Below are 18,689 nucleotides of genomic sequence, written 5' to 3' on the forward strand. Positions count from 1 at the left end.
AACATTTACCTGTTATATTCCTCACTCCGTAGCGCGGCTTTGCAGTGTCTTGTGTGACAGCCATTATCAGCTAGTGATCTGTACACGTAACCGCTCTGCGAATTTCACTTCTTGTGTTAGATATTTTTCATTAAACAAAGAAATTGTGAACCAATACAAGAGGAGGGGGGATGTAGTTTGGAAGCCGACGGTCTAAATCCCGACCGCCGGCTTCCAGATGTTCTAATCCCAGCATGGTACTAATGGCAGGCGTCTAAATCTAGACGCCTGTCATTAACCAGACGCCGGAAGACCAACGCCCAGCATCCCGATCGAAGAGATGTAGGGCGCGGACAGCCGCGGGGGGGGGGGGGGAAGGGTTAGGTTTAGGGCTCCCGGGGGGGGACTTAGGGTTAGGCACCCCCCAGGAGGTTAGGGTTAGGCTAGGGGAGGGGGCGTTAGAGTTAGGCACCCCCCAGAGGAACTTAGGTTTAGGCGGCGGGGAAGGAGAGGTTAGGTTTAGGCACTTAGAGGAGGGATTGGGGTTAGGTATTTGGGGGGGAATTAGGTTAGCGATACTTACCTTAGGGACGATCAGGATTTTCACCCTTGCCGGGCTGCCGCTGTCAGGATTTGAACCGCCGGACATGCGTCCAGCGGTAATACCTACTACACCTGAGGAGGGAGTGAGGGACCTTGGGCTTGGGCCGCACATCCTACTTTTGAACATAATAGGAGGTGCTGCTATGCTGAGACTTGCAGTACCATGCAGGAAAAAGAAAATGCAGGTGCACACACCAAGCACTAAGAATACCGATAGTCAGAATACTTTTGATAATCTCTAAAATTAACGTGAAGCATAAATCAGGTTCTATGTAATGTTTGGCCAACATGTACAGTACTAATAACAAAGTCAGTCTGTAATTGTCCTTTACAGTGTAGGTGACAGAGAACATGGCGGAATTAACATTATATTTAAAAAAAACAACTTTTATGAATAGTTTGTTCAAATTTTCACTATTATCTTATTTAAAAGTACTTGACTCGACATTAATATATGGATACCGCGAGTGTTACTCTTAATAAAGGTTGTGGTTATAATAATAATCTCCTGATTCACTAAGGTCGCTTCTCCATAGCCACAATAACTCTTGTTATTAGCGATTTAGCGCAAATTCGAAAAGCTCCCCAAACGCTTGTAAATAAATATCTGTGAATATCTTGTTAATGAGAGAATATTAAAGAGGAATTTTAGAATTCTTTATTATGAAATGTTTGGGAATCCCAACCAGGCCTTTTGTGCTCTGCTTTATAGCTCTGCTCTGCATTAAAGCTCTGTACCAAAGCTCTGCTCTGCATTAAAGCTCTGCTCTGCATTAAAGCTCTGCACCAAAGCTCTGCTCTGCTTTAAAGCTCTGTACCAAAGCTCTGCTCTGCATTAAAGCTCTGCATCAAAGCTCTGCTCTACACCAAAGCTCTGCTCTGCATTAAAGCTCTGCACCAAAGCTCTGCTCTGCATTAAAGCTCTGAAGCAAAGCTCTACAAAAGCACAAAATAGGAAAATGTTTACATTTGCCAGATCTCAGCCTCAGGAATGTATGTAATAACCAGTAACATTCTGTCTCTGGTGTAATTATGGCGATTCCAAGCATATTTTAAAAGCGGCAGACTCGCCGGAATCTCGCCAGTACCTGCAGCTTGCATGTGATTACTTAAACCCTTCAGTCTCAATTATGTGGTGTCCACATACATATAACTCAAAGTACATAGGGACACAGATAAGTCCACCTTCAGAAAGCCATGGGCGGGTGGTGTAAAGGTAGGTGGGAGACAAAATAACAGAGGGTAAATGTAATTTCTGCTTTATTTTAATAAACAGTCCCATGCATGTATACTGCATGTGTCAGCAGGGTGGCTGGAACCCCCAGCATTTGGTCTTCTTGGCATAAAAGCTTTTGCTTACGGAATATTTTTCATAATTTTCCCTGAAGCAGAGGGCGGCCCGCCGGTCACACTCACAGGTCTGTCTGGCGCAACCATCCAGGTCACCTGTGGTGAAGAAAAAAACAAACTTAGGACAAGGTACTGTAGATCTTATATTACACAGAAGGTGGGACGTCTTGTGGGGGAAAAGTTGCTGTCAGAGCCGTAGCTAGGGTAGTGCGGCCGGTGCCATGGCACAGGGCACCACAGGGCAGGGGGTGCTGTTTGGGCCTGTCAAATTTCTGTTTATTATCATTCTCACGTGTAGTTTCCTCTTATTTCATCCCCTGTATCTCCTGGCCTCCCCTATCTCTTCCCTGGCCCTTCCCCATGAGGCCATGGCCCTCTCTCAGGTGCACTATATTATGTCCCTATTTATCCCCAGCATCTCCTGGCCTCCCCTATCTCTTCCCTGGCCATTCCCCATGAGGCCATGGCCCTCTCAGGTGCACTATATTATGTCCCTATTTATCCCCGGCATCTCCTGGCCTCCCCTGTCTCTTCCCTGGTCCTTCCCCATGAGGCCATGGCCCTCTCTCAGGTGCACTATATTATGTCCCTAATTATCCCCGGCATCTCCTGGCCTCCCCTATCTCTTCCCTGCCCATCCCCATGAGGCCATGGTCCTCTCTCAGGTGCACTATATTATGTCCCTATTTATCCCCAGCATCTCCTGGCCTCCCCTGTCTCTTCCCTGGCCCTTCCCCATGAGGCCATGGCCCTCTCTCAGGTGCACTATATTATGTCCCTATTTATCCCCGGCATCTCCTGGCCTCCCCTATCTCTTCCCTGGCCCTTCCCCATGAGGCCATGGCCCTCTCTCAGGTGCACTATATTATGTCCCTATTTATCCCCAGCATCTCCTGGCCTCCCCTATCTCTTCCCTGGCCCTTCCCCATGAGGCCATGGCCCTCTCTCAGGTGCACTATATTATGTCCCTATTTATCCCCAGCATCTCCTGGCCTCTCCTATCTCTTCCCTGGCCCTTCCCCATGAGGCCATGGCCCTCTCTCAGGTGCACTATATTATGTCCCTATTTATCCCCAGCATCTCCTGGCCTCCCCTATCTCTTCCCTGTCCCTTCCCCATGAGGCCATGGCCCTCTCTCAGGTGCACTATACTATGTCCCTATTTATCCCCAGCATCTCATGGCCTCCCCTATCTCTTCCCTGGCCTTCCCCATGAGGCCATGGCCCTCTCTCAGGTGCACTATATTATGTCCCTATTTATCCCCAGCATCTCCTGGCCTCCCCTGTCTCTTCCCTGGCCCTTCCCCATGAGGCCATGGCCCTCTCTCAGGTGCACTATATTATGTCCCTATTTATCCCCAGCATCTCCTGGCCTCCCCTGTCTCTTCCCTGGTCCTTCCCCATGAGGCCATGGCCCTCTCTCAGGTGCACTATATTATGTCCCTAATTATCCCCAGCATCTCCTGGCCTCCCCTATCTCTTCCCTGGTCCTTCCCCATGAGGCCATGGCCCTCTCTCATGTGCACTATATTATATCCCTATTTATCCCCAGCATCTCCTGGCCTCCCCTGTCTCTTCCCTGGCCCTTCCCCATGAGGCCATGGCCCTCTCTCAGGTGCACTATATTATGTCCCTATTTATCCCCAGCATCTCCTGGCCTCCCCTGTCTCTTCCCTGGTCCTTCCCCATGCGGCCATGGCCCTTTTTTGGATGCATTATGTCCCTTTGAAAAATGAGTGGGGCGTCAATGCTCTTTCTGGCACACGGCACCAAAAAGTCTAGTTACGGCTTTGGTTGCTGTATTTATAGTTTGCGCTACTAAAGGCGAATGTGAGTGATGATGACGCCCTATTATGCATTGGGAATGGGTACTTAGAATCTACTTATTATTACATTGTGGCAATAAATACGTTTCTGTATTGTTTGAGGCAGGGCTGGTCCCTCAGTCAGGGCCGTAGGGATGGCGTTGCTAGCGGTGCCGCCATGGGGGCGAAATCGTCTCCTCCCCTACAATAGCACCCTGCTCTGGGCGGGCACTCTACAGTGTGGTGAGCTGTCTGGACCATCTAGGCAGCGCTTCCCTTTCTCCTGCCAGTGGCCCCACCCCCTCAGGTGACATCACGGGGGCGGGGGCGGCAGTGTCTTGCTCGATTGCTGCCTTCAGTTGCCATTTTGGAGGTTTTTAGGGTTTCCCCAGGTAATTAGCTCTCAATTTAAAATCACAACATCCAATATAGGTACGGTCATTATATAGCATTAGGTCCACTCTGTTAGCGGAGGCACCATCATGTGGCTGGTGGTTATCTTATATTGGCAAATGTGTGTGGCAATGGATGCTCTGACGGGAGGTAGTTGAAATCCTGACAGCCGGGATTCAGGCGCTCACAATACCAGCGCCGGAACCCAGACACCAGTCAGTATCCCAGCACCGGCATCCCGACCAGCCGATGATATGTAGTGGGATTAGCGTTAGGCACTAGGTGGGGAGGTTAGGTTTAGGCACTAGGGGGGAGGTTAGGTTTAGGCACCAGGTTGGGAGGTTAGGTTTAGGCACTAGGGGGGGAGGTTAGGTTTAGGCACTAGGGGGGAGGTTAGGTTTAGGCACTAGGGGGGAGGTTAGGGTTAGGCACTAGGGGGGAGGTTAGGGTTAGGCACTAGGGGAGGAGGTTAGGGTTAGGCACTAAGAGGGAGGTTAGGGTTAGGCACTAGGGGGGAGGTTAGGGTTAGGCACTAGGGGGGAGCTTAGGGTTAGGCACTAGGGGGGGGGCTTAGGGTTAGGCACTAGGGGGATGTTAGGGTTAGGCACTAGGGGGAGGTTAGGGTTAGGCACTAGGGGGAGGTTAGGTTTAGGCACTAGGGGGGAGGTTAGGTTTAGGCACTAGGTTGGGAGGTTAGGTTTAGGCACTAGGGGGAGGTTAGGTTTAGGCACTAGGTTGGGAGGTTAGGTTTAGGCACTAGGTTGGGAGGTTAGGTTTAGGCACTAGGAGGGGAGGTTAAGGTTAGGCACTAGGTTGGGAGGTTAGGTTTAGGCACTAGGTTGGGAGGTTAGGTTTAGGCACTAGGAGGGGAGGTTAAGGTTAGGCACTAGGTTGGGAGGTTAGGTTTAGGCACTAGGTTGGGAGGTTAAGTTTAGGCACTAGGATGGGAGGTTAGGTTTAGGCACTAGGAGGGGAGGTTAAGGTTAGGCACTAGGAGGGGAGGTTAAGGTTAGGCACTAGGGGGGAGGTTAGGCACTAGGGGTGAGGTTAGGATTAGGCACTAGGTGTGGAGGTTAGGTTTAGGCACTAGGGGGGAGGTTAGGTTTAGGCACTAGGGAGGAGGTTAGGTTTAGGCACTAGGTTGGGAGGTTAGGTTTAGGCACTAGGGGGAGGTTAGGTTTAGGCACTAGGGGGGAGGTTAGGTTTAGGCACTAGGTTGGGAGGTTAGGTTTAGGCACTAGGTTGGGAGGTTAGGTTTAGGCACTAGGTTGGGAGGTTAGGTTTAGGCACTATGAGGGGAGGTTAAGGTTAGGCACTAGGGGGGAGGTTAGGGTTAGGCACTAGGGGAGGAGGTTAGGTACTAGGGGGGAGGTTAGGTTTAGGCACTAGGAGGGGAGGTTAGGGTTAGGCACTAGGGGAGGAGGTTAGGTTTAGGCACTAGGGGGGAGGTTTGGTTTAGGCACTAGGAGGGGAGGTTAGGGTTAGGCACTAGATGGGGAGGTTAGGTTTAGGCACTAGGGGAGGAGTTTAGGGTTAGGCACTAGGTGGGGAGGTTAGGCACTAGGGAAGGAGGTTAGGGTTAGGCACTAGGGGAGGAGGTTAGGCACTAGGGGAGGAGGTTAGGGTTAGGCACTAGGTGGGGTGGTTAGGTTTAGGCACTAGGAGGGGAGGTTAGGTTTAGGCACTAGGAGGGGAGGTTAGGTTTAGGCACTAGGAGGGGAGGTTAGATTTAGGCACTAGGTGTGGAGGTTAGGCACTAGGGGGGAGGTTAGGTTTAGGCACTAGGAGGGGAGGTTACGGTTAGGCACTCGGGGGGGAGGTTAGGTTTAGGCACTAGGGGGTGAGGTTAGGTTTAGGCACTAGGGGGGAGGTTAGGTTTAGGCACTAGGGGGAAGGTTAGGTTTAGGCACTAGGGGGGGAGGTTAGGTGGGGAGGTTAAGGTTAGGCACTAGGGAGGAGGTTAGGGTTAGGCACTAGGGGGGGAGGTTAGGTTTAGGCACTAGGGGAGGAGGTTAGGTTTAGGCACTAGGGGAGGAGGTTAGGTTTAGGCACTAGGGGGGAGGCACTAGGTGGGGAGGTTAGGGTTAAGCACTAGGGGGGAGGTTAGGTTTAGGCACTAGGTGGGAAGGTTAGGTTTAGGCACTAGGTGGGGAGGTTAGGGTTAGGCACTAGTTGGGGTGGTTAGGTTTAGGCACTAGGGGGAGGTTAGGTTTAGGTACTAGGTGGGGAGGTTAGGTTTAGGCACTAGGGGGGAGGTTAGGTTTAGGCACTAGGGGGGGAGGTTAGGTTTAGGCACTAGGGGGGGAGGTTAGGTTTAGGCACTAGGGAAGGAGGTTAGGGTTAGGCACTAGGGAGGGAGGTTAGGGTTAGACACTGGGGGGGAGGTTAGGGTTAGGCACTAGGGGAGGAGGTTAGTGTTAGGCACTAGGGGGGGAGGTTAGGTTTAGGCACTAAGGGGGAGGTTAGGTTTAGGCACTAGGGGAGGAGGTTAGGGTTAGGCACTAGGGGGGGAGGTTAGGGTTAGGCACTAGGGGGGAGGTTAGGGTTAGACACTAGGGGGGAGGTTAGGGTTAGGCACTAGGGGGGAGGTTAAGGTTAGGCACTAGGGGAGGAGGTTAGGGTTAGGCACTAGATGGGGAGGTTAGGGTTAGGCACTAGATGGGGAGGTTAGGTTTAGTCACTAGGGGAGCGGTTAGGTTTAGGCACTAGGGGCAGGGCCGGATTGAGGACCACATGGGCCTGGAGCTGAAAATGATGAAGGGCCTATTATAGGAAGTAGATGATGTGTGACCAGTGCTGTTTGGTGTGGCCAGAGCCACATGGGCATATACACCCTCTATAATCTCAACACCAATGTCAATGTAAATATGTAAAAGAAAAAAAATGCTTTATATTGAGGTAAATAGAAATACAATTTTACTAATGATTTATGGCTGACCGTGTGGACAGCAGATGGTCAGTCAACATTATGCGGTCATGACGATGGGCCTATTTTTATTTGGAGGCCTGGAGCTGTAGCTCCAACTGCCCCATTGTTAATCTGGCCCTGACTAGGGGGAGGTTAGGTTCAGGTCTTAGGGGGGGAAGTTAGGTTCAGGTCTTAGGGGGGGGGGGGTTAGGTTTAGGCACTATGGGGGAGGTTAGGTTTAGGGTGCGTAGAGGGAGGGTTAAGGGTAGGGTTAGGATACATGCCGATAGGTGTCAGTATCCTAACCCTGTTGGGATGCCGGTGTCGGGTAACTGACCGCCGGTATCCCATACGAATCTGACCTGACAGCCGTAAGCCTTTTGCGTTTATTAGCAGCGTAGGACGGTTGTAGGGATCATTAACCTTTAACCCTACAGCTAGAAAACACAATCAGTACGCTCCCTGTGCATGCAGAGCTTCCTTCTTATTTGATTGCCTTATTGATCAGTGTTGTCATTGTACTGGAGCTATTGTCACCCTGGCATGGCGACTCTGTAACAAGTGTATGGCGATTAGCCTAAGGCGCACACTCGTGTGTTCTCTATAAGACTTATATAGAAGAATAGAGGAACAGCCTGCATAACGACTACAGTGATGTCCTGTCTCTACACACTGATTGTAAGCTCTTGGCCACAGGCTCTCCCTAGCACCTGACTGATCAACATTACCGCAGTTCACGTTCCCATTCTCGCAGGAGAACTTATAATGCTCCGTCTTTGGATTACAGCCCAACCAGGACATATTTTCGTAGCAACAATCGTGAACGTGACAGCACCTGGTGGAGAACATAGAAACAACTGCAAAGTACAGCAAAGGACAAAAATACAGAATAATATCATATAAATGTATTACCCTATAACAGACAGAGCTAAGCTCGCATATCATTTATTAACCATGGTAAATAAAACACTAATAATAATTAGTCCCACCCTGTCAATTTTACTTCTATTTTAAATTACTCCACTTAATAGGAAATTGCTACCCCTAGCTGTCTATCTATCTGGCTGCTAAAGTCCCGAGGACTTATCTGTCCTCGGAACGTGGCAGTGCAATCAGTTACCTGCTTAGGGGCCATAGGCAAACGCAGGGGGGGTTTCCGTCTGCCTGGAAACCCCCGCTCCCCAGCCCACACCATGAACACAATAGAAATAATAATATGATAGATTGTTACTTGTGATGCATGTTCTTCTCAGTATCACAAATGAAATAATTAGCACTACCTGTGGATCTTTTAACATGTATTAGCCAGTAATAAATAACCTGTGCACCAACTAGAAGATCTGGAAAACATGCACTGTTAGGGATGTGCTGCTATAGAGCCCACTATGTACATTTACAGTATGTCCAGGGCAGTGCTAGGTTCTTCTGCTGCTCCTCCAGGCTCCCGGACTCAGAGGCGTCACTAGGGTTGGTGTCACCCGGTGCTGTAACTCATGGTGTCACCCCCCAAAAAAGAAATCAGGAACAAGGTGCGCAGCTCTGCGCTCTCTCCCCCTACCAGTCCAGTACTCAGCGCTGCAGTTCTTCTCCCAGAATGCCAGGTGGCACGAGGCCGGCGTGATGACATCATACCCTACTTTCTGGGTAAAGAGGACCAACTGAACCAAAACGCTGCTGGTGCCAGTCCATCCTCACCGCCCCCGCAGCGGGGGTGGTAGTGGGGAGTGGACTGGTGAGCGGGGGCAGGGATGGATTGGGATGAAAAACCAGCCCGGGAAGTTTATGGAAGCAGCCCCAATGAGGGCAGGGTCTGTGAAGAGGGGTGGGAACACTCCTCCTTTAGGCTAATGCCACTACAATGCCCTTCCCAGGTGTACATCCATGTGTCAGAATGTACAAGGACTGAGACGCCTACTTTCAGTGTCTACAGATGCTGCAATCTTGCTTTGTGCGTCTTTAGATGTCACTATCGGTGGCACCATTGAAACTTTTACCAGCCCTATGTTACCTGCATCTCATCCATCTGAGTATGGCCTCCAGTGTGAGCAATTTCACTCTCTCTACACGACCACTTCAATAACATGACCCACGTCACTCGTATAACATGTGGATGCTAAGTTACATCTGCGTCTAATTAACCTTCCTCCTGTAACCACCTATGAAGGCCCAACACATTTCTAATACACTACACTACTTGGTGCGTGCGTCTGCATCTGTACTGCAACTCTGTACAAACACCATCGGGACGTATGCACGGTGCAACGCAGTCTCATGCTCAGAAGAAAAACGACACAAGAATGAAAAAACTTGGCCCTACAGAAATAAAAACAAACACATTAGCCCTACAGGAAAAAATAATACACATTGGCCCCTGACAGGAAAAAAACATTGGTCCCTATGAGAAAAAAAAAACACACAACAGCCGCCACAGGGAAAAAGCACACATTAACCTATATATGAAAAAATTGATTCAGTGATTGCCCCCGCAGGAAAAAATAAAGCAAACATTGATTCCCACCCAGTCTCCTAGAAAGCCTGAGTGACTTAATTCTGGGAAGTCACCGATAGCTGCGGAGCTAATTTCAGGAGACGAGCCTCCAGCCGCTCCAGAAAGTCCAGACCAGTGGGTTGGAACTTAAGGGGAGATTCAGACCTGCTTGCTAGGCAGCATTCAAACGCAGCCGGCCGATTGTTGCAAACTGCGCATGCATAAAACACGCAGTGCGCGTGCACGAACCAGACACTGCAATTGGGAGACGATCGCTCAAGCACATAGCCAGCCTGCTAGTTTGAGTGACAGAATGGGCCGTTTGTGGGTGGTGACAGGGGACAGACAAGGGAAACAGGGGTGTGGATGTGCGTACGTAGGCGTGTCAGTGCGTTTTAACACCATTTAAAGGGTGTGCATAATTAAGATGCAGTGTCAGCATACACGTCATACGAGAGAAATAAAGACAGTGGTGCTCGCAGTGCTTGGGGTTGGCTAAGGTCTACCTCAAGCACTGCGTGCAGGTTCGATGTCTCCCGATGGTACCAATATTTTCATACACTTCCTAGAGATGAAATGCACAAGTGGGCAACTAACTTCACCCGGCGATTGCACGTTAAGACATAGGAGGCATCCTAATGTCTGTGCGATCACGACATTTGGATACTTTCTTTCCTTAAGGCTGCGTGCGAATGCAGCCTAGCGAGTAGGTCTGAATCATGCCCTTAGACCCGCTCCCTCTCTCACTCACAAGAGCACCCAGCACCTTATCACTGTCCTCTGCTCTCTTCACCTCAGCATTTTTCTGCCCCATCCTCTGCCCCTTACCACCATCCTCTGCCCCTTACCACCATCCTCAGCCCCTTACCACCATCCTCAGCCCCTCATCACCTTCCTCAGCCCCTCATCACCATCTGCAGCGCCTCATCCCCATCCTCAGCCCTCATCACCTTCCCCAGCCTTCTCTTTCAGCCTCACCATTTCCCAGCCCTGTGTCTTCAGCTTTAAACCTACCTCCTTGACACTAATTGGCCACCGCTGGCATTTTCCCAGCGTATTGCGCATGCACATTAGACTCTGCGCACAGACTAGTGCCCAGAATCTACTGCTGTGGCGCTGCACGCTCAATAGGCTCAGTGCTTCCGGCCACCGGAAAGAGAGGAGGGCCTAGGACAGATTCTGCACACGGGCCCCCTCCTCTCTTAATACTCCCCTGAATAGTGTGTGTGTATATATATATATATATATATATATATATATATATACACTAGCGCATGCAGGGGGGGTTTCTGAGTACACAGAAACCCCCCCCTGACCAACTATTTTTTTTTTTCAGAGACAGACTTGTCTCTATCTCTGCATAATCAGCGGGCCACCCTCAGAGCTGCCCAGCTGCTGCCTGTTCAGCTGTCAGCGCTTCTGCGTCAGGTGCTTTCATACCTACTGTCACGGAAACGCTGACAGCTGAACCGACAGTGGCCGGGCAGCGCGCAGTGGTCACCAGGTCCTGGACTGGAGGCCCGGACAAAGAGGGGGGCCCGCACGACCGGCACCGCCGCTCCCGACCCACGCGCCCGCTATGCTGCAGTGTAAAGCCTGCAAGATAGGTTTTTTTCATTTGGAGAGAGAGACGGTGAGACCCGGCGGCCGGCGCGCAAGACGTTATGCCGCGCCACTGACAGCAGAGGTCTTTGAGCCGCAGCTTTTGACTGAGGAGCTACTACAAGCAGCAGGTAAGTGTGGGGTTGGGGCTGGATGTCTGGGGCAGGTACTGGGAGGCTGGCTATTGGACTGGGGCAGGGGCTGGCAGGCTGCCTATCGGGCTGGGGCTGGCTGTCTGGAACAGAGGCTGGCAGTGTGGGGCAGGAGCTGGCTCGGTATCTGGGGCTGGGTGGCTGTCTGGCTGCGGCAGGGGCTGGCTGGGACTGGTTGTTTGGGCCTGATATATATGTGTGTATATATATATATATTTTATAAATGGAAACCCCCCCTTAAAAATCCTGCGTTTGCCCCTGATATATGTGTGTGTGTGTATGTATATATATATATATATATATATATATTATACACACACACATTATATATACACACACACACATATATATATATATATATATATATATATATATATATATATACACACACACATTATATATATGTATGTATATATGTATATATATATACACATATAATATATATATATATATATATATATAACTTTTCTGACACTGCAGATAGATATTAGATATAGATGTTATAATTATAAATGGGCATGCTATAGCAGATGTTCACTTACTGTCACTCGCAATCAGGAATGGCATGCCAGCAAATGCTCCTGTTCGCTGCTGGTTCTGGCCGGCTGCGGGTGCTGGTCCTGGATGGCTGCGGGGCTGGCTGCAAACAGGCTTGAGGCGGAGCTGTCAGTGATGAATGACGGCTCCGCAAAGGCTTATGGTAGGAGCTGCTGCAGCTGGGCATGCGCAGCAGCTCCCCCGTCAGCCATTTTCATTCAAACTCTAGTGCCTGTAACGCTGCCCGATCGGAGCTCTCCGATCGTGACAGCCAGGCTGGAGCAGATGAGTGTAGGGCAGCCCCTTGTATGAGAGGGATTTTATTACTAGCGGCAGGGGTGGGTGCGGGAGTATGGCGGCGGGGGGTGCGGGCATCAGTGTGCAACTTTTGGTGTCACCCCCTTGGAGGGTGACACCCGTTGCGGCCCGCACCCCCCGCACCCTCTTAGTGACGCCACTGCCCGGACTTGCTCCAATAGTCTGGAATGGTGCCCACATCTAAAATAAATACGTTCAGCTCAGGCAGGATGGCGCTACTGCCGCATATAATGGCTTACTGTGATCGCTGGTCCTGTATATGCTGGGATTATGATACACACAATACACTTTGTATGACGCTTATTAAAGCTGGTTAAGTACTAATTCTGCCCTCTTCATTGACTGTCCACACTCGCTCTAAAATTAAGCATTTGGAAACCCCCCTCTTAAAATCCTGCGTTTGCCACTGGGGGCACAGTCTTTCTCTTACTTGGGGGCTTCTCCTCCCCAGCGAGCGTGGTCACTGTACCCCATGTTTCATTGTATGTTTATTGTTTATAAAATGCAGTACAGAAATAATATTTTCTAGGGGCTCAGGGTAAAAGTAATAAAATTGCTTCCATAGTGGAGCGGTATTTCTGTGACACGTGAGACCCTCACCCCTGATTGCAGAATTCTAGGGACAGCGAGATAACAAGGACCGATCACAGGACAAGTCCCAACGTTCCAGGTTATAATTCCCTTGTATCTCTGCTGTCTCCCTCTGTCTCCGTGGACCTCATGCCCTGATTACATGAGGAAGCTGGTCTGTGTGTGACCATCACTGTCCGTGACGCTCTGCTGCAGAGCTGGATCACCCGTTAGCCAACCTCGGCTCCCAGATAGGGCCCAGTGGGCACTTAGGGGCCCGGATTGCCCTACCAGTTTTTATGTTTTATTTTGTCTAAGGCTCAGGTTTCTGTAACCCCCCAAATGAGAGTGTGGGAAGGGGCTCAAATGAATATGTTGCCCAGGGGTCTTTGGGCCTGATTCAGAGACGGACGATAATGCAAACGCAACTGCATACTCTCTGGGAACCAGGGCCGGATTAACAATGGGGCGGGTGGAGCTACAGCTCCAGGCCTCCCATTGAAAATAGGCCCATAGGAAACTGACAGCCGTGCAGACACAACCAACAGCCCAGCTCACTCACCTCCTGGCCGACCGAATCTTAGCCCTCACACCCCCTTGGTCCTCCTCTCCTCTCTGCTGGTGGACACACACACATGCCGGCTGAAGCCCCGCCCACCTCGGACCCGCTGAAGCTCCGCCCCTAGTCACCCGAAGCTCACCCCCTGGCCATCTTGCTCTAAAGCATTGTGAATGCAGTAGCCTAGCACATAGGGAAGGCAGCCCTGAGCACAGCATGTCAGTGTAACTCTAGATCCCTGTGTACTTATGTTTCCATATCTATCTATCTATCTATCTATCTATCTATCTATCTATCTATCTATCTATCTATCTAGTTAGTTAGTTAATCAAGTAGTGGACCAGCACTCAATCTCCTCCTATTGTAAAGTGCCCAGGTGACCTCCTCTATATAAGCGACTACAAAGGTAAATAACAGGAAACTTTGGAAGTTATGTGTGACATACTTTCAATACAAGTGATTTATGAGACCAGGAGTACCGCCTGTTATTTACCTTTAAAATATATATATATATATATATATATATATATATATAGGACCGTACGAAGGGTGGTGCGGCCGGTGCCTCCGCACAGGGCAGAATCCTGCAAAGTCATCGGCCTCTTCCTGCTGGGCTCCGGAGGTCTGCAGGAAGTGACCTCCTGGAGTGCTAAGCGACAGAGCAGCACAACTCTAAAGAAATCCCTGCCCTCCACCCGACGGCCGGGTGAAAAGGCATGCACATATGGGAAGTAGGCGGCGGTGGGGGGAGTGAGAGGGGCGGCAGTACAGCACAGAGCGCACTGCCGTCCTGCTACGGCACTGTGTGTGTATATAATATATTATATATATATATATATATATATATACACACACACACACACACACACACACACAATTGGTAGGCTGCCACTCCTGTGCAAAGTATTGTGCCATGGTGCCTGGTGTCCTCCTAATTACCTTTTGCCTGTGAAGGGAGTGGACCATGTAGCAGTCGAATGGGCTGCACTCAGGTCGGCTAGTATATAACACTAAAATTCGGTATCAAAATTGCAGAACCTGCACTCATTCTCTCTGTAATCCCTCACGAAAGTATGAAAACAGGTTCTGAAATATTTAAAATGTAAATGGATTTTAGTGTGCTTTATACAAGATGTTCAGAGTGCTGTCCGTTCGACTGCTATATTATATATATACACACACACACACAGTAAGCGGCCTGGCAGATTACTGGTCCTGTCCCCTAAATTCATGATGTCATGTCATCGCACAGGGGGGCGGGAGTGTCATCACCTGGAAGTGTAAAGTGCAGCACTGCCGAGAGTGCCCTGAGGATGCTGCACAGGCTGCAGGGTGTCTGTCTGAGCAGCACTGCATCAGCGATACTGGCAGCAGGATGCTGTTCCAAGCAACCTGTTTGCCAGTGTCAAGGGCGACGGTGCTACAAACAGCGCACACCTCTAGATTGGCACTGTATACAGTCAGAAACGGTGGCACTCACTTTCGCCATGATTGAGACATCAAAGGTCTATGATCAACATTTCAGTCCTCTGTGGACTTTTACCAAGAACCCTCCAGAGGACTGAAACATTGATCGGGCCAATAATTAGTGTATATGCAGGAGGGCTAGCCAATAAACATCTTCAAATGCTCCTGCAATGGTCAGATAGCGTGTTCTGCACACACTATCTCGTTCCCGGAATGGTATTTAAATGCCGGCAGCTGTTTAGCCAGTTCAAATACCGACTGCGGATGCCCGACAGGATGAAGATCCCAACTAAGGCAGGTAAGTACTATTATCCTCCCCTGTCCCCGCCCCCTAACCCTCCCTTAGGAGTGCCTAACCATAAAACTCCCGGGGTGGCAGCGGCACGCAATAGGCCCTTCATGAATTTCAGCTCCAGGCCCATGTGGACATTAATCTGGCACTGCTGGGAACGCAGCTGCGAAAATATTCTAATGCCTGGCAAAGCACAGCTGGCATAAAGGTTCCCAATTCTGCCTTTTCATATCAGTCCAATGTCGCAGTCCAGTGTAAACATCAGAACCTTCGACGCACATCGAGCGGCCGTCTCGCCCTTGCGGCAGATCTGACCAGCCGCAAACACTGCAGCGTTTAAACAATCTGACGCGCCTGCGTTTTTCTAACTACCCCATTGTTACCTCCCCCAAACACTGACTACCTGTCACTCACTCTGCGAATGGATCCTCTGTCCGTGCGTGCCCGCAATGCGGTTGCGACGTGTGAGCATTGCAACTATATGCATGTGCAATGACAAACAATTGCGCTATCTGCGTAAAAATCGCCGTTGCCCTGAACCAGGCCCTTTATGGGGCTCTGCGCTGCAGTCAGCGTCAGGAAAGCTTCGCCAGAAAGACACGTTAGGCGCACTGGGAATCTTTCCTTATGCCAGGAATGGATTAATGGGAAAATTTAAGTATTTAATCCAGGAGGTAAGAAAGATAACTATCAGGTTGTATAATGTCTCTTATTCTGTCCCACATTATATAACAAGTCGGTTTCCCCAAATCCGAACATTCAGTACTCACCAGTCAATGGCATCTATTGGCCAGCCACTGCCGCCAAGACCACAGTAACAGCCGTAGAACGCATAGGATAGGATCGGCCATCTTCCAGTCACATGATGTACTATTATCCCAAACTGTATAAGGTCACCATACGTTTGCCCCACCAACACTAGATATGGAGAGAAGGGTCAGCTCCTGTGTGACTAATTGGGCTGATGATCTTCATCCACCACCAACCGTCCACACTCCTGGACTTACCTGAGCAGAGGAGGAGGACGAGCAGAGAGGACGCCATATTCCACCAATAGCAGCAGATAGCAGGACACTGCTGGGACCTATTCTGCAAGAACAAGAAACTGCTCATTGTTATTCTAGAAGTGTCAGGGTCCTATGTCCCAGAGACTGCTCATGACATATGGATCATTGCTGCACAGCTCAGGATATAACTTAAGCAAAATAGTCTCCTAGTAAATGTGTATTGTGTTCATACAGATTCCAGGTGTACATATAATGCTCCTACACTGACCATCTGCCTGGCCTGCAGCTTCTGCTTCATTCTCATACAGGTAAGAGGGTGAAACCAAATGACAGGTGCAACGTTCCTCACCTGAGTACTGTGAGAGATCCTTCCAGCTCATCCCTGATCCTGGTCGGGAAAGCTCGGCAAGGTATCAGTCTCCAGGTGGGTGGAGTCCTCCCAAATGTCACAGCTTCTTTCAACAGGATCAGGAACTTTAACTCCCTCCTCGTCTCTTCTTCAGCTCCACAGATAATACAATATATTACATTGGCCAAATCAGCTAACGCCATAGGAACTAATGTGCACTGGGCGTGGCAGACTAGATGTAACACTACATTATATATATATATGTATATATATATCCATTAATCCAGCACTTGCTTGTAAAGTATAGTCGGTATATTCGCTCTCGAGCCTTCCAAGGGTCAGTAACCCAATCGTTCACAGCTATTCAGATCACTGAGAGACTTCTTGTAAAGGTAAGACTACCTGTATTGTCAATAAAGGCAGTTATACCTACAAGAAGTCTCTCAGTGCCTCCAAATAGCTGTGTATATAAACAGTATATATATATATATATATATATATATATATATAATTATATTTATATTGTGACACAGTCAGATTAGGAGGTCCCTCTTCTGGGTAGAGGACTCCTTCCTTACACACACACACAGCAGCAGGGAAGCAGCACACTAGTCTGGATGCAAGTACAAGCTGGTCGGCGCCAGTCTTTATTGTACAATGTCAGAAATAACACAAAGAAAACATAAACGTAAATCCTAGCCCTGTCGGGGCACTAACTTCACAGGTAGTTCCCTCACTACCAGAACCTGGCAGGGCCTAATGCCCTCGCCAGCAACAAAGCACAGCACAGTACTCACAGATAGGTTTTCCAAGTGTCTCTGAGCAAACTCCCTGTCTGCTCTCCCAGGTGAGACAATCAGCCCTCAACACACTAGGCCTATATTGGCCACCCTCAGGTGGGAACCCAATCAAGCCTGTTACCAGGCTGCGAGAACCAAAACCTGGAGTGGCTGTGGGTGGAGCCCTCCCTCTCCTCTCACCCACAACCCACAGGTCCCAAACCGGCTTTTCAAAAAGCCGAAACTCAAGCCTGCTACACTGCAGACTTTCTCCTGGGGATTTTAAACACATAGGACAGGAATCTGGGATAAATGTCCCAGCCACAGACCACTTTACCAGTGATCCTATCACATATCCCCCCCCTTTGTTTCGACCTATGGGGCCTAACAACTGAAGCCCCCAAACAATGAACGCGTGACAACGCGTCTGCTTTAGACAACAGGCCCCCTGGCCTGTGTTCCACCGAAAATGTAAAAGTTTGTAACGCCCACTTTATGGCCAACTCCTCCTTCTCCACTGTGGCACCGGGTAGGCATCGAATTTTGAAACACTGTTCAACTTTCGGAAGTCATTGCAGAAACGTACACTCCCGTCGGGCTTTGGAATCAACACAATGGGACTTGACCATTCACTATGTGATACTTCAATAACCCCTAACTCTAGCATATTTTTAATTTCTTTCGACACCGATGCTCTTTGTGCTACTGGTAACCTATAGGGCTTTAGATTAACTTTAACCCCTGGGTCAGTGATGATGTCATGTTTAACGATCGAGGTTTTCCCAGGTACGTCAGAGAACAGCACCCTATTTCTAACCAGAAACTCCTTGACCTCTCGTTGTTGAATTGCCGACAGGGTTTTTGCCACTGTCACTTCGGGAACTAAGGGCCCTGGACTTACTGGAGGGGCTCGGACGGCCGACAGTACCGTTCTATCTTTCCAGGGCTTTAACAGATTTATATGGTATATCTGTTCCGGCTTTCTTTTCCCCGGCTGGTAAACTTTGTAATTGACCTGTCCCACTCTTTCTAAGATTTCAAAGGGCCCTTGCCATTTAGCCAAAAGTTTATTTTCCACAGTGGGAACCAACACTAACACTCTGTCCCCAGGAGCAAAGCTGCGTAACCGAGCATTGCGGTTGTATACCCTCTGCTGTGCCTGTTGAGCCTGTTTCAGGTGCTCTCTCACTATTGGTACCTCTACAATAGGCAATGGAACTAGTGGACCCTTAAAACATGGTCTGGGAGCATGATACTGACACTCAGGGCAGGATAAATCCTGACACATTGCCATGTGGGGATAGGACAAAGGACTATCACGGTCTACGGGTTTACCATCAACTACCTTTACATTCTTCCTGGCTTTTACCAAAGTAGGGTCTTTCAACTGCTCCACGGCAAAGACCTCTCTTCTGACCTCTAAATCAGGCAGACGATCAACTGGCCGAACAACACTTCCCACCTCAATGGGAGGCACATCAGTTGGCGGGCCACCGTCACGCTCCGCATTCTCTAGTTCGCCAACCATAGTA

At 49.6% G+C, this 18,689-nt stretch overlaps 1 protein-coding gene across 1 annotated transcript; it reads right to left on the reverse strand.

Moving 5' to 3' along the window:
- Positions 1-1,882: 1,882 nt before the first annotated feature.
- On the reverse strand, positions 1,883-16,392 carry LOC148431151 (acidic phospholipase A2 PLA-2-like). The gene is made up of 5 exons (XM_088466301.1): positions 16,379-16,392; positions 16,030-16,111; positions 15,793-15,940; positions 7,766-7,872; positions 1,883-2,028 (listed from the first exon to the last, which is right to left on the reverse strand). The coding sequence occupies exons 2-5, from the start codon at positions 16,064-16,066 to the stop codon at positions 1,883-1,885; spliced, it is 438 nt and encodes a 145-aa protein (XP_088322427.1). The 5' UTR covers positions 16,067-16,111; positions 16,379-16,392.
- Positions 16,393-18,689: the final 2,297 nt, after the last annotated feature.

Source organism: Taudactylus pleione, unplaced genomic scaffold (genome assembly GCF_031769625.1).
Source record: "Taudactylus pleione unplaced genomic scaffold, aTauple2 ptg002751l, whole genome shotgun sequence".
In the NCBI taxonomy this organism is placed as follows: Eukaryota; Metazoa; Chordata; class Amphibia; order Anura; family Myobatrachidae; genus Taudactylus; species Taudactylus pleione.

Excerpts from the sequence above, each read along its gene's own strand:
- LOC148431151 (XM_088466301.1), bottom strand. The coding sequence starts at position 16,066 with ATGGCGTCCTCTCTGCTCGTCCTCCTCCTCTGCTCAG. Across the intron at positions 15,941-16,029 it reads CGTCCTCCTCCTCTGCTCAG|TGTTGGTGGGGCAAACGTAT; the intron begins GTAAGTCCAGGA and ends CTCCATATCTAG. Across the intron at positions 2,029-7,765 it reads GAATGGGAACGTGAACTGCG|GTGACCTGGATGGTTGCGCC; the intron begins GTAATGTTGATC and ends TCTTCACCACAG.